The 12,312-nt window shown below is 46.4% G+C and overlaps 1 protein-coding gene across 29 annotated transcripts in view; it reads right to left on the reverse strand.

The window, feature by feature from the left end:
* The window catches only part of APBB2 (amyloid beta precursor protein binding family B member 2), a 373,983-nt gene that overhangs the window by 71,564 nt on the left and 290,107 nt on the right, over positions 1-12,312 (reverse strand). For all 29 annotated transcript variants that reach the window (XM_067735799.1, XM_067735790.1, XM_067735797.1 and 26 more), the window contains one exon: positions 293-439. In XM_067735799.1, the coding sequence (XP_067591900.1) occupies positions 293-439 (147 nt within the window). The remainder of the gene's footprint in view (positions 1-292; positions 440-12,312) is intronic.

Consider the following 12,312-nt stretch of genomic DNA (forward strand, 5'->3'; position numbering starts at 1 on the left):
AAGTCCATCCATGGATCCTTGGGGACTCAGGATACCAAAGTAGATCCTGTCATTTAGACACCGAGAAATGCCCTCTCCCAGGGCCCCAGTCCTCAACGGGCTCTGGCAGGGCTAATAGGTAAATCACAGGTGCATCATGTCTACACCAGCTGCCTTCACGGGAAAGGGACCCCGATAAATACCTTCATCAGCCCTCAGTACCAAATCTCTCGGCTCTCAGAGCTCTGGGGTTTCGTGAGGAGCAGTGGAATGCAAGCAAGTCTGCCATTAATGATTTTCACCTGTTACTTACCTCTCCCCAAATGCCAACTGTATCACGGATGTCATTTTTGCAGTAAGAAAGCTGCCTGATGCAGTTGTTGACGGCAACACTACTCTTGCCAGGGGCGAGGTCCTCCTCTGCCATTTCCACCCACCCCAGAGAGCGCACAGCAAAACACTAGGAGGAAAGTCAGAGAACAGGAGATTACTCACAGGCCACAGGTCAACGTACCTTAAAATCCTCTACAAGGTGTACTCAATGCGTCTAATTACTACAAAATGTTCAATCATCTAATTTAGCAACGAATCCTAGATTGTTGGAAAATTAAATTGTGGCTACTTTTTGCCATTAAAAAAATGTAGTAGGACTTCCCTGGTGGTGCAGTGGTTAAGGATCCACCTGCCAATGCAGGGGACAGGGGTTCGAGCCCTGGTCTGGGAAGATCCCACATGCTGCGGAGTAACTAAGCCTGTGTGCCACAACGACTGAAGCCCACGCGCCTAGAGCCCGTGCTCCGCAACAAGAGAAGCCACTGCAATGAGAAGCCCGTGCACCGCAACGAAGAGGAGCCCCCGCTCGCCACAACTAGAGAAAGCCTGCGTGCAGCAACGAAGACCCAATGCAGCCATAAATAAATAAATAAATTTAATTTTGAAAAAATGTAGTAATAACTATCTTCTTGCCTAACTTTCTCTCTGTGTGTGTGCGTGTGTGTGTATGCTTGTGAGTGTGTGAGTGTGTTCAGGTTTTTTTTCTTAGAACAGATTACTAGAAGTAGAATTACAGGGCTAATGGGTATAAACATTTCTAAGCACCTGTATCTAGTATAAGGCAGGGTTTTTTTTTTTTATAGTAAGAAATGTAACCCCTGTGAAATTTGTTACTTGTTAAGCACCTGCGAGAAAGAATTAGCTACATGTTTGTCACTTGTTTCTTTCTTTTTTTTTTTTTTTGCGGTACGCGGGCCTCTCACTGTTGCGGTCTCTCCTGTTGTGGAGCACAGGCTCCGGACGCGCAGGCTCAGCGGCCATGGCTCACGGGCCCAGCCGCTCCGCGGCATGTGGGATCTTCTCGGACCGGGGCACGAACCCGCGTCCCCTGCATCGGCAGGCGGACTCCCAACCACTGCGCCACCAGGGAAGCCCAGTCACTTGTTTTTAATAACAATGAGGCAAAATGTATTCTCTAATAACCAGAAATAAAAAAAAAAAGAGGAGAGAAGATGTGCTTTCATGATAATAGGTCTCAGCGTTTGTTACTAGCACCAAATCCTGAAAGCCTGCAGAATGGATGGACTTGTGAGATACCTTTTCCATTTATTCTTTTACCATTTAGAGATATTTGATTTGAGATCACACTCCTTGTCTTCCTTTGAAAAGTTCAGGTGTTCAATTTTAAGAAATATAGAAAGTATCTTATCCATATTGTAACAAGCAAAAAATCCAAAAATTTATAAAGAAAGAAGTTCCTGGGACATACGAGGGTGATCTGGCTAGAGCATCTGCCTAGCTGTTAATCACCAGGTTTACCAGGTGGCTGGAACTGCGGTTTCTCACCGCGACCTGTGACCCAGGTCTCCTCCTGAGCTGCACATCAACTGAAGAGACCACCTTTTAAGGACAGGAGGGCAGATAAGGTGCCACACTTCTGTGGAGCCAACAGGCTGTTTCTCAAAGAGTGTCTTCTGAAGTTCCCCTAAGTGAACTTCATAATACAATGAAGAAATGCAGCCAACTGTCCCAAAGTGACCACATTCATTCTAGTTCAACCTTCTCTGTTTCAGACCCCACACCCAGACTTGGGGCCTCCTTCCTGAATTGCTAATCACACTTTCTCAGGGAAAAACAAAACACGAAAAGACCAAAGACAACCCGGTTACGCTAACAGAAGGTGGATCCTCACGTCCTAAAGGGAAGGACCGAGGTACCTGCGTCACCGCCCGGAGTGGAACGTTTCCTGCTCACTGACGGTGCACACAATGCCTTTTACAAATACACCAAAAAGAGAAGGTCATCCCTACAACAGCCGCGAAACCTGCTCAGGACCCTGTGTCCTGGGGAAAGGTTCTGGGAGATGTCCTCACATTTCACGTGCTCATGTGTTTCTGTTGGAGAGAAACTGCCCAAGGGGAAGAGGATGTCACAGGTGCAAGGGCAGCCCCTTACCGAGAACTTCATGGGGCTATGCCCAGGAACTTCCCTCCCTTGTTGGTTCCCAACATAGTCCCTCGTGAGTAAACTCACAATGCCACAACCCAGCCCTCCCCCGTCATTTTCATCTTGTCACGTACCACCTTGTAATGGAAAAACTCAGCTTTTCCGCCTTTACCAAATGTGTGGAGGTTTTCCTCCACACCAACAAGCGATTCTCAGACCCCAGTAGGGTGTCCGAGAATTCAACTCAATTCTGACACCATCTACCTGGAGAGAGCGTCAGATCCCGCAGGTTAAGGGCTCAGTTCTACAAGACTGTCCCCCCAACAACTGCCCGCCCCACCTCCTGCCTCCGCCAACTTCACATGCCAACCCCAAGTCCAGGGTGTCGCCTGTACTTCTGGCTGACCAGCTATAGATCGAGGTTCGGATGACCCCCTTCTTGAGTTCAATTAATTTGCTAGAGTGGCTCACAGAACTCAGAGAAACACTTCGTATGCCAGATCACTGGTTTATTATAAAAGGACATAACTCAGGAGTAAATAGCCAGAGGGAAGAGATGCACAGGGCAAAGTATGGGGAGAGGGCCCGGAGCTCCCATGCCCTCCCCAGGCGCCACTCTCCCCATGCTCCACGTGTTCGCTGGCCTGGTAACTCTCTGAACCCTGCCCTCTGGGTTTTGTGGAGGCTTCATTATATACGTGCGACTGATTAAGTCACTGGCCACTGGTGGCTGAACTCAACCTCCAGGCCCTCTCCCGTCCCTGGAGGTGGGCGTGGAACTGGAAGTCCCAACCCTCTAATAAAATGGTGGGCTCCACCGGCAACTAGCCCCCATCGTTAGGTGAGTCACCTCATAGGTATTTAGTCATTTAATCCTCTCCTCAACCCTGTGAGGTCGATAGGAAGTTACTGTACCCATTTCACAGAAAGGAAAGTGAGTGAAGCACAAGGCTGATAAGCGGTGGACCCAGGATGCAAGTTAGGCAGTGCGACTTCTGTGCCCTCACTCTTAACCACTCTGCCATATGCCTGAGAGCTTGCTGGAGGGACAGCATCCGATGGGGCTGGGTCCACAAGAGAGGCACAAGAACACAGCCAGTGGTGTCAATACAGTTTGAGTGTACCTGGCCCAAGAGCAGGGACAGCCTAAATTATAATCTTAGCTCTGACTTACAGGTACTGTGATCTTGGCCGTATAGCTTACAGAGTCCCAATTTTTTTCGTATTTGCAAAAATGGGAATAATAATGATAGCTAACTCAGAGGGTTCTTACAAGGAGAAAACAACATAATACAGGCAGAAAACCTAGCACACAGAAAACACTCCATGAGCATTGCTGAGTGAAAAAGCAAATGAATACAGTGTCACATACATCTTAAAAGGAGTCATCAAAGGGGGAAAATGAAAGGAGATTTGAAATCAGCATGACCCTATGCTCCAATTATCCTCAGGAGGGTTCTGATTTATCTTTGTTGCTCTGGAAAAATTATTAAGAGCAGCTCCTTTTACTCTTAAAAGTGTCCTAATTTGTATAATAAATTATTATAATTACTCTAGCCAAAATTCCAGTGATGAATCTGGTAAAGTTGCAGGATACAAAATTAATGCACAGAAATCTCTTGCATTCCTATACACTAATGATGACAAATCTGAGAGAGAAATTAAGGAAACACTCCCATTTACCACTGCAGCAAAAGGAGTAAAATACCTAGGAATAAACCTACATAAGGAGGTAAAAGACCTGTATGCATAAAAACTGTAAGATACTGATGAAAGAAATTGAAGATGATACAAACAGATGGAAAGATACACCATGCTCTTGGATTGGAAGAATCAATACTGTGAAAATGACTATACCACCCAAAACAATCTACAGATTCAACGCAATCCCTATCAAATCACCAATGGCATTTTTTACAGAACTAGAACAAAAAATCTTAAAATTTGTATGGAGACACAAAAGACCCCCAAATAGCCAAAGCAGTCTTGAGGGAAAAAAACGGAGCTGGAGGAATCAGGCTCCCTGACTTCAGACTATACTACAAAGCTACAGTAATCAAGACTATGGTACTGGCACAAAAACAGAAATATAGATCAATGGAACAGGATAGAAAGCCCAGAGATAAACCCACGCACTTATGGTCAAAGGAGGCAAGGATATACAATGGAGAAAAGACAGTCTCTTCAATAAGTGGTGTGGGAAAACTGGACAGCTACATGTAAAAGAATGAAATTAGAACACTCTCTAACGCCATACACAAAAATAAACTCAAAATGGATTAGAGACCTAAATGTAAGACTGGACACTATAAAACTCTTAGAGGAAAACATAGGCAGAACACTCTTTGACATAAATCACAGCAAGATCTTTTTTGATCCACCTCCTAGAGTAATGGAAATAAAAATAAAAACAGGGCTTCCCTGGTGGCGCAGTGGTTGAGAGTCCGCCTGCTGATGCAGGGGACACGGGTTCGTGTCCTGGTCTGGGAAGATCCCACATGCCGCGGAGCGGCTGGGCCCGTGAGCCATGGCCGCTGGGCCTACGCGTCCGGAGCCTGTGTTCCGCAACGGGAGAGGCCACAGCAGGGAGAGGTCCGTGTACCGCAAAAACAAACAAAAAAAACAAAAACAAATGGGACCTAAAGAAACTTAAAAACTTTTGCAAAGCAAAGGAAACTACAAACAAGACAAAAAGACAACCCTCAGAATGGGAGAAAAAAATTGCAAACGAATCAACGGACAAAGAATTAATCTCCAAAATATATAAACAGCTCAAGCAGCTCAATATCAAAAAAACAAACAACCCAATCCAAAAATGGGCAGAAGACCTAAATAGACATTTCTCCAAAGAAGACTTACAGATGGCCAAGAAGCACATGAAATCTGCTCAACTTCACTAATTATTAGAGAAATGCAAATCAAAACTACAATGAGGTATCATCTCACACCAGTTAGAATGTCCATCATCAGAAAATCTACAAACAACAAATGCTGGAGAGGGTGTGGAGAAAAGGGAACCCCCTTGCACTGTTGGAGGGAATGTAAATTGATACAGCCACTATGGAAAACAGTATGGAGGTTCCTTAGAAAACTAAAAATGGAATTATCATATGACCCAGCAATCCCACTACTGGGCATATACCCAGAGAAAACCGTAATTCAAAAAGACACATGCACGCCAATGTTCATTGCAGAACTATTTACAATAGCCAGGTCATGGAAGCAACCTAAATGCCCATTGACAGACAAATGGATAAAGAAGATGTGGTACATATATACAATGGAATATTACTCAGCCATAAAAAGGAACAAAATTGGGTCATTCGTAGAGACGTGGATGGATCTAGAGACTGTCATACAGAGTGAAGTAAGTCAGAAAGAGATAAACAAATATCGTATATTAACACATATATGTAGAACCTAGAAAAATGCTACAGATGAACTGGTCTGCAGGACAGAAATTGAAACACAGATGTAGAGAACAAACGTATGGACACCAAGCGGGGAAAGCGGTGTGTGTGTGTGTGTGTGTGTGTGTGTGTGATGAATTGGGAGATTGGGATTGACAAGTATACACTGATGTGTACAAAATGGATAACTAATAAGAACCTGCTCTATAAAAATAAATAAATAAAATTCAAAAAAAATTCCAGTGAATTCAGCCTCTGGCATAGAAACCAAGGCTTGGATGGGATACTGAGATATGCCCAGGTGGAAATGGGGTTCAAGATCAACAGCAGCTGCTGTCAGTACAGCATCCTGGTGATCCTGGTGGGGGTGAACCCTAATACACCAGCATTACTGTGGGATGGTCCTATGCCCTAAAACTAGAAGCCAGGAGCACATTTCCCCACCTTCTCTAATAGCCTACTCGAGAGTCCTACAGCCTGTGAAGACTCAAAGAATTTATTAACAATAAGGAAGGTGAAAAAGAATACTGGCTGCATAAAAAGAAACGAAATTGAGTTATTTGTAATGAGGTGGATGGACCTCGAGTCTGTCATACAGAGTGAAGTAAGTCAGAAAGAGAAAGACAAATGCCGTATGCTAACACATACATATGGACTCTTAAAAAAAAAAAAAGTTATGAAGAACCTAGGGGCAGGACAGGAATAAAGACGTAGACGTAGAGAATGGACTTGAGGACACAGGGAGAGGGAAGGGTAGGCTGGGACGAAGTGAGAGAGTGGCATGGACATATATACACCACCAAATGTAAAATAGGTAGCTAGTAGGAAGCAGCCGCATAGCACAGGGAGATCAGCTCAGTACTTTGTGACCACCTAGAGGGGTGGGATAGGGAGGGTGGGAGGGAGACGCAAGAGGGAGGTGATATGGGGATATATGTATATGTATAGCTGATTCACTTTGTTATAAAGCAGAAACTAACACACCATTGTAAAGCAACTATACTCCAATGAAGATGTTTTAAAAAAATTAAAAAATAGAATGTGAAAAAAAAAAGAATACTGGCTGCTTTTTTGTCCTTGAGTCCAAGAATACATGGATTTCAAAAAACAAGAGCCCTCACAGTATGATTACTTTTCCGTATATAATTTAGTATCTGATCTGAGAAGCTTCACCGCTGGTCCCTACGGACAAAGGAAGGGGAAACGGGTTTATGGAAGGGAAACTCCACTAAGCAGCGAGCTCCGTTTCCTTTCAAAGAACCAAGCGGCAAAGAGCAACCTGCGCTATTTGGTGCTGCCCTCGTGTGGCTAGGAAGGTTTATAACCAACACCACTTTTCCTTAAACTCGGGAATTAGAATCAGCTCTGTGAATAAACACTCATTTCAGAGAAGAGGAGGAGCTCAAAATATTCAATCAAAATATGTAATCAAATGTTTAATCAATCTGACTTTTCAAATACTTTTTTTAAAGTTACCTGTTGGTCATTTTATTTATTTTTTAACATCTTTATTGGAGTATCATTGCTTTACAATGTTGTGTTAGTTTCTGCTGTATAGCAAAGTGAATCAGCTATATGTATACATATATCCCCATATCTCCTCCCTCTTGCGTCTCCCTCCCACCCTCCCTATCCCACCTTTTTCAAATTTTGCAAAAAATATCAACATTTGAGTTTTGGACCCAAAATGAGTAATGGATGGTTCAGGGTATGGACTGTGTCATCAGATGGATCTAGATTCAAGTCATGACTTTGCTCTCTACCAGCTGGTGACTTTGGGGAAGTCACTTAGGTCTCAAAGGCTTCGTTTTTTCATCTGTAAAATGGGAATAATAATAGTACCTATACTTTATAGTATTGTTGTTGGACTAAGTGAGATAATGCAGGTAAAATATTTAGCATAGTGCCTGGCATGTAATAAGAACTCAACAAACCTTTATTATGCTATTGATAAATTTTAACTTTTTCTCTACGTGTGGATTTTAAAGATTTCTCTAGTTTCACAGATCTCAGCCAAAGCTAAAACACCCAGAGGGCTTTGTTAAAACACAGAAGACTGGACACCATCCCCATCGTTTCTGATTCAGCAGTCCCCAAACCTGCATTTCTAACAGCCTCCCGGGTGACACTGAAGTTGCAGGTCTGAGGACCACACTTTGAGAACCACTGCTGTCCAGAGACGGCCCCTTCCTTACTCAAAGTCATGCTGTTCCTACGACTGGAAAGGCGAATCTGGCAAGTTAGTTAACCTCTCTGTGCCTCAGTTTCCTCATCTGTAAAAGGTGGGTACTAAAAATCCCTGTCTCACAACGACCTATCTATGCTGTGAGGATGAACAGGGCAGGGTTTGCCGCTGTGCCTGTTGCTGCTGTTAGTTACTACGAGCATTTAGGGAACCAGGGTCATGGCTGAACTGGGAGGGACCCAGCTCTTGGCTTGGGGCTTCCTTCTCTCCCACCGGGTTTCTCTCCCCCGCCCTGGAACCAACTGTCATATCCTGGTTGGAAGCACACATCCTGTTTCAACTTCTGTTTCTTTGAGTCCTCTATTAATAGAGACTGACGCCTGGGGAGAACCTCTTCCTAAGACATGTGTCGAGGGGTAGAACTCAGTGCCAAGCCTTGGTTTCCAGGGCCAGACAGTCCCGGGTCTGCATTCCTATCAGTGGGAGGTCAGCCTCCACGAACCTAAGTTTACTCAGTTGCAAAATGACAATAACCGTAAGCTCAGAGCACTTCCGGGAGAGCCAAAAAGCAAACGAGGAAGGTCAGGGCTGGGGCACTGCAGGCCCTCAGCAAATGTTCCCTCTCTTCTCTCTCTGGCTGCAGGAGACCCTCTCATGGCCGCCTGTGTTCTCCCACGGGCCTTCCACTTCTCCTTGTCCGAGCTTCGACGAGGACAAGCAAGATGAGAGCCTGCCGGCAGAAAACTGGGGGCCTCGTTCCTGGACCACGAGGTGGGGCAGGGGATGGAGGAAGGGAGAGACGAGGGAACTGGAGCTGCTGGAGCTACAGTCGGACACAAACCTTGCCTTCTCCCAGGCGAGCCAGCCTCCGTGCACGGCACCAAAGAAGATGCTGCTCAGATGAGCACAGTCTGTGAAGTAGCGCATTTGAAGCCCAGAACACAGTCAGTGCTCTACGTAACTACGGAGGGATGATGACGAAAAAGTAAACGATACCGGAATTGACAGCGACACTAAATTATAGGTATGAAAAAACTGAGAAAATTTAAGAGAAGAGCTACAATTTGGTCTAGCGCTACAAATGTAATCCTAATGAACACTCACTTATAGGAACTGCTTACCATTTAAGCCTAATTACCCTGCAGCACAATAACCACTGTGCCTTCAAGTCTACAAACGTTTACTGAGTGCCTATTAGTTCCTGGAGACATAGAGAAATGAGTGCGACGCGGGGTAGACAGAGTGGGAATCCACGACACGGCAACGAGAAATAAGGGGACGCAGAGGCCCACGTGTGTGTTGGTTGCTCATGGAGGGAGGAGTCTTTTTTTTTTTTTTTTTTTTTTTTTTTGCGGTACGCGAGCCTCTCACTGTTGTGGCCTCTCCCGTTGTGGAACACAGGCTCCGGACGCGCAGGCTCAGTGGCCATGGCTCATGGGCCCAGCCGCTCTACGGCATGTGGGATCTTCCTGGACGGGGGCACGAACCTGTGTCCCCTGCATCAGCAGGTGGACTCTGAACCACTGCGCCACCAGGGAAGCCCGGGAGGAGCCTTTTAACTCACAGAGAGGGAGTTATGGACAGCTTCTGGAAGCCTGGGAGGAGCCTTTTAACTCACAGAGAGGGAGTTATGGACAGCTTCTGGAAGGAGATGGTGTTGAGCTGAGCCTTGTAGGATGGATGGGTTCATTCGTTACACAGAGATTTACTGACACCTGCTATATGCCAGGTACTGGAGGCACATCAAGGAACCAAAGAGGCCAAACACTCTGCTCTGAGTAGTACTGCAAAAAACCGGAAGGGCGTATTTGTTTGGCTGTGACACCAGAGGTCACACAGCTCTGTGGACATGAACCACAAAGAGTAAGGTACAGTGGTATGGGGGGAGGGGCTGTGAGCACCGTGGTTTAGGGCCCAGGTTTTCAAGTCACTGCCTTGGGATCCAATCCCAGGCTGGCCACTATGAGCAGTGTGATCTGAGCCAAGTTACTTAATCTTGGTGAGCCTCAGTTTCCTCATCTGTTGCAGTGAGGATAGCGGTATGGACCTCCTGGGGGTACTGGCATGATTAACGGGAAAGCTTATGCTAAGAACAGGGCCTGGTCCGTCGGGAATGCTCACGGAAAGGTGGCTACTGTTTTCACAAGGTCTCTGATCCCTGTCAAAAGTGTCAGGATTGAGGAACACCACCAACAGTCCAGCAGTCAATCCTGTTTCGTTTTTCCAACTAATGATCTAACCTCACTACGGCTATACCTTGGGTGCCTGGGGGTGGGGAGAGGCCCAGGGCCTGGGGAGGAGCAGGGGGTGGAACCCTCAGGTCCACCTAAGAGTCCCCAGACCTTGGAGAGCCACGGATGGGGCTTCAGCAAGTTCTAAACCTCCTGCAAATATATCCAAAAGTATGTGTGTGTTTGCATACTGCACAGCCTCTGGGGGAGCAGAACCTCGGAAATGGCAGGCACTGCCATTAAAAAGAAAGGTGAGGGAAGTCCAACAGCCAGTTTTGAAAACCAGTGACTGTTTTTGATGCAATGTAAGCCCCCTCGATATTACCCTTGATGCTCCAGCAAAAGTCTGCTACAGAGATGGCTGACGTCAGGAATTAAGAGAAGGGTGTACTCCTCCCCTGGGGAGACGCTTGGTGGAGGAAAAGTAGTGGTGGAGGCCTCAGAGTAGAGAACAGGGAGTCAACACAAGAGAAACATAAGCCCAGGGAACGGGCAGAACTGTGCTGGGGAACCCATGGACATCGCAGGACACGAGACTGGGATTCAAGCCCATTTCACCTGGATTCTAAGAGCATATCGATCCTGCTGCTGCCTGAGCTACGCAGAGCTGCTCTGCAGAGACTCTATATCTGTGCTCTTGGGGTCAGGTGGAAAAAAAATAAAGATGTTCTCACTGTATGTGACTATGAGGAAGGACCTTTTGAATAATCATACATCCCACGTAGAAACTGTGAGAGAATCCTTTTTTATTTCATCCTGGTGGCCACAATAACATACCCATTTAGGGTACATTCATCATATTTGACAGCCTACGTCCTGGGATCTCTCCCTAAGGATTCAGAACAGCCCTCTGCCCTTTCCCTTCCCAGTTACTGCATCAGAGACAGCACGAACCTGACTTCTGCCCACAGGCCGATCGCTGGACCATCCAGATTTTTTTTTTTTTTGGCAGTACGCGGGCCTCTCACTGTTGTGGCCTCTCCCACTGCGGAGCACAGGCTCCGGATGCGCAGGCTCAGAGGCCATGGCTCACGGGCCCAGCCGCTCCGTGGCATGTGGGATCTTCCCGGACAGGGGCATGAACCCGCGTCCCCTGCGTCGGCAGGCGGACTCTCAACCACTGCACCACCAGGGAAGCCCGACCGTCCAGATTTTGCCAAGAAATAAGGCAGCCAGTAAACGAAGGGCTGTGACCTCAAATGACTTTTAGAGTCTGTTCTAAAAATCCATAGGCTTTTCAAGGTTCAAAATATCTTCCCTGGACATGGCTTCCGTAATAGGGAGGTCTTTAGCAAATCAGAGTTTGTGGTCAGGATACATAGAAATGTAGATCATTGTCATTACGGACACAGTTTGAAATAAAATTAGGCTTCATCTGCTACTGCTTTTCTTTGAAGCACAGAAATGCTTTCTAAATCCAGCATCTCAATGGGCTCGGCCAGAGAGGTGCCTGGGGACTCTGGAGTGGAGCATGACCCAGTTCTCCATCTGGCTGAAGCAAAGAATCAGCCTGATTAATTATTCAGCACGGCAATGACCTCGGCAGCCAGGGAAGACCCAGAGAGCATTTCTACACTGACCCCAATGAGCACTTCAGCTGTTCCTTCTGCTTCTCCCCGGGCTGTCTGCAACATGGTGAGCATTCGGGCAGAAAACAAGACACCTGGCCCTTTGGGGCTCTGGGCCCGCAAGTGCCATTTCCTTAACTCTCCCTCTTGCCTATTTTTCAGAATAAGATCACCCTACTGGAAAGATACATCCTATGCTAACATCCTATGCTGACAGCTTCTGCTACAAAGAGGACAGTCATCATAATAACGACCACGCCTGTGGTACTTACAGCGTGCCAAGCACTAAGGACTGATCCATAATTGAAATATCGTCTACAATGCTCACCTCCCTGCCTGCCTGCTCGCCTGGTTCCTGGTGGTCAGTTCATGGAGGGGGGTTCACAGCGGGGGTCAGCGCTGTCTCTAGTAAATCACGGGCTCCGTTCCTAGTAAACACTCTGGAAACCTACAAGGTCAGAGGGCAGGAATGCCAACCAGATTCCCTATATTCAGGAAAT

Source organism: Pseudorca crassidens, chromosome 4 (genome assembly GCF_039906515.1).
Source record: "Pseudorca crassidens isolate mPseCra1 chromosome 4, mPseCra1.hap1, whole genome shotgun sequence".
Classification (NCBI taxonomy): Eukaryota; Metazoa; Chordata; class Mammalia; order Artiodactyla; family Delphinidae; genus Pseudorca; species Pseudorca crassidens.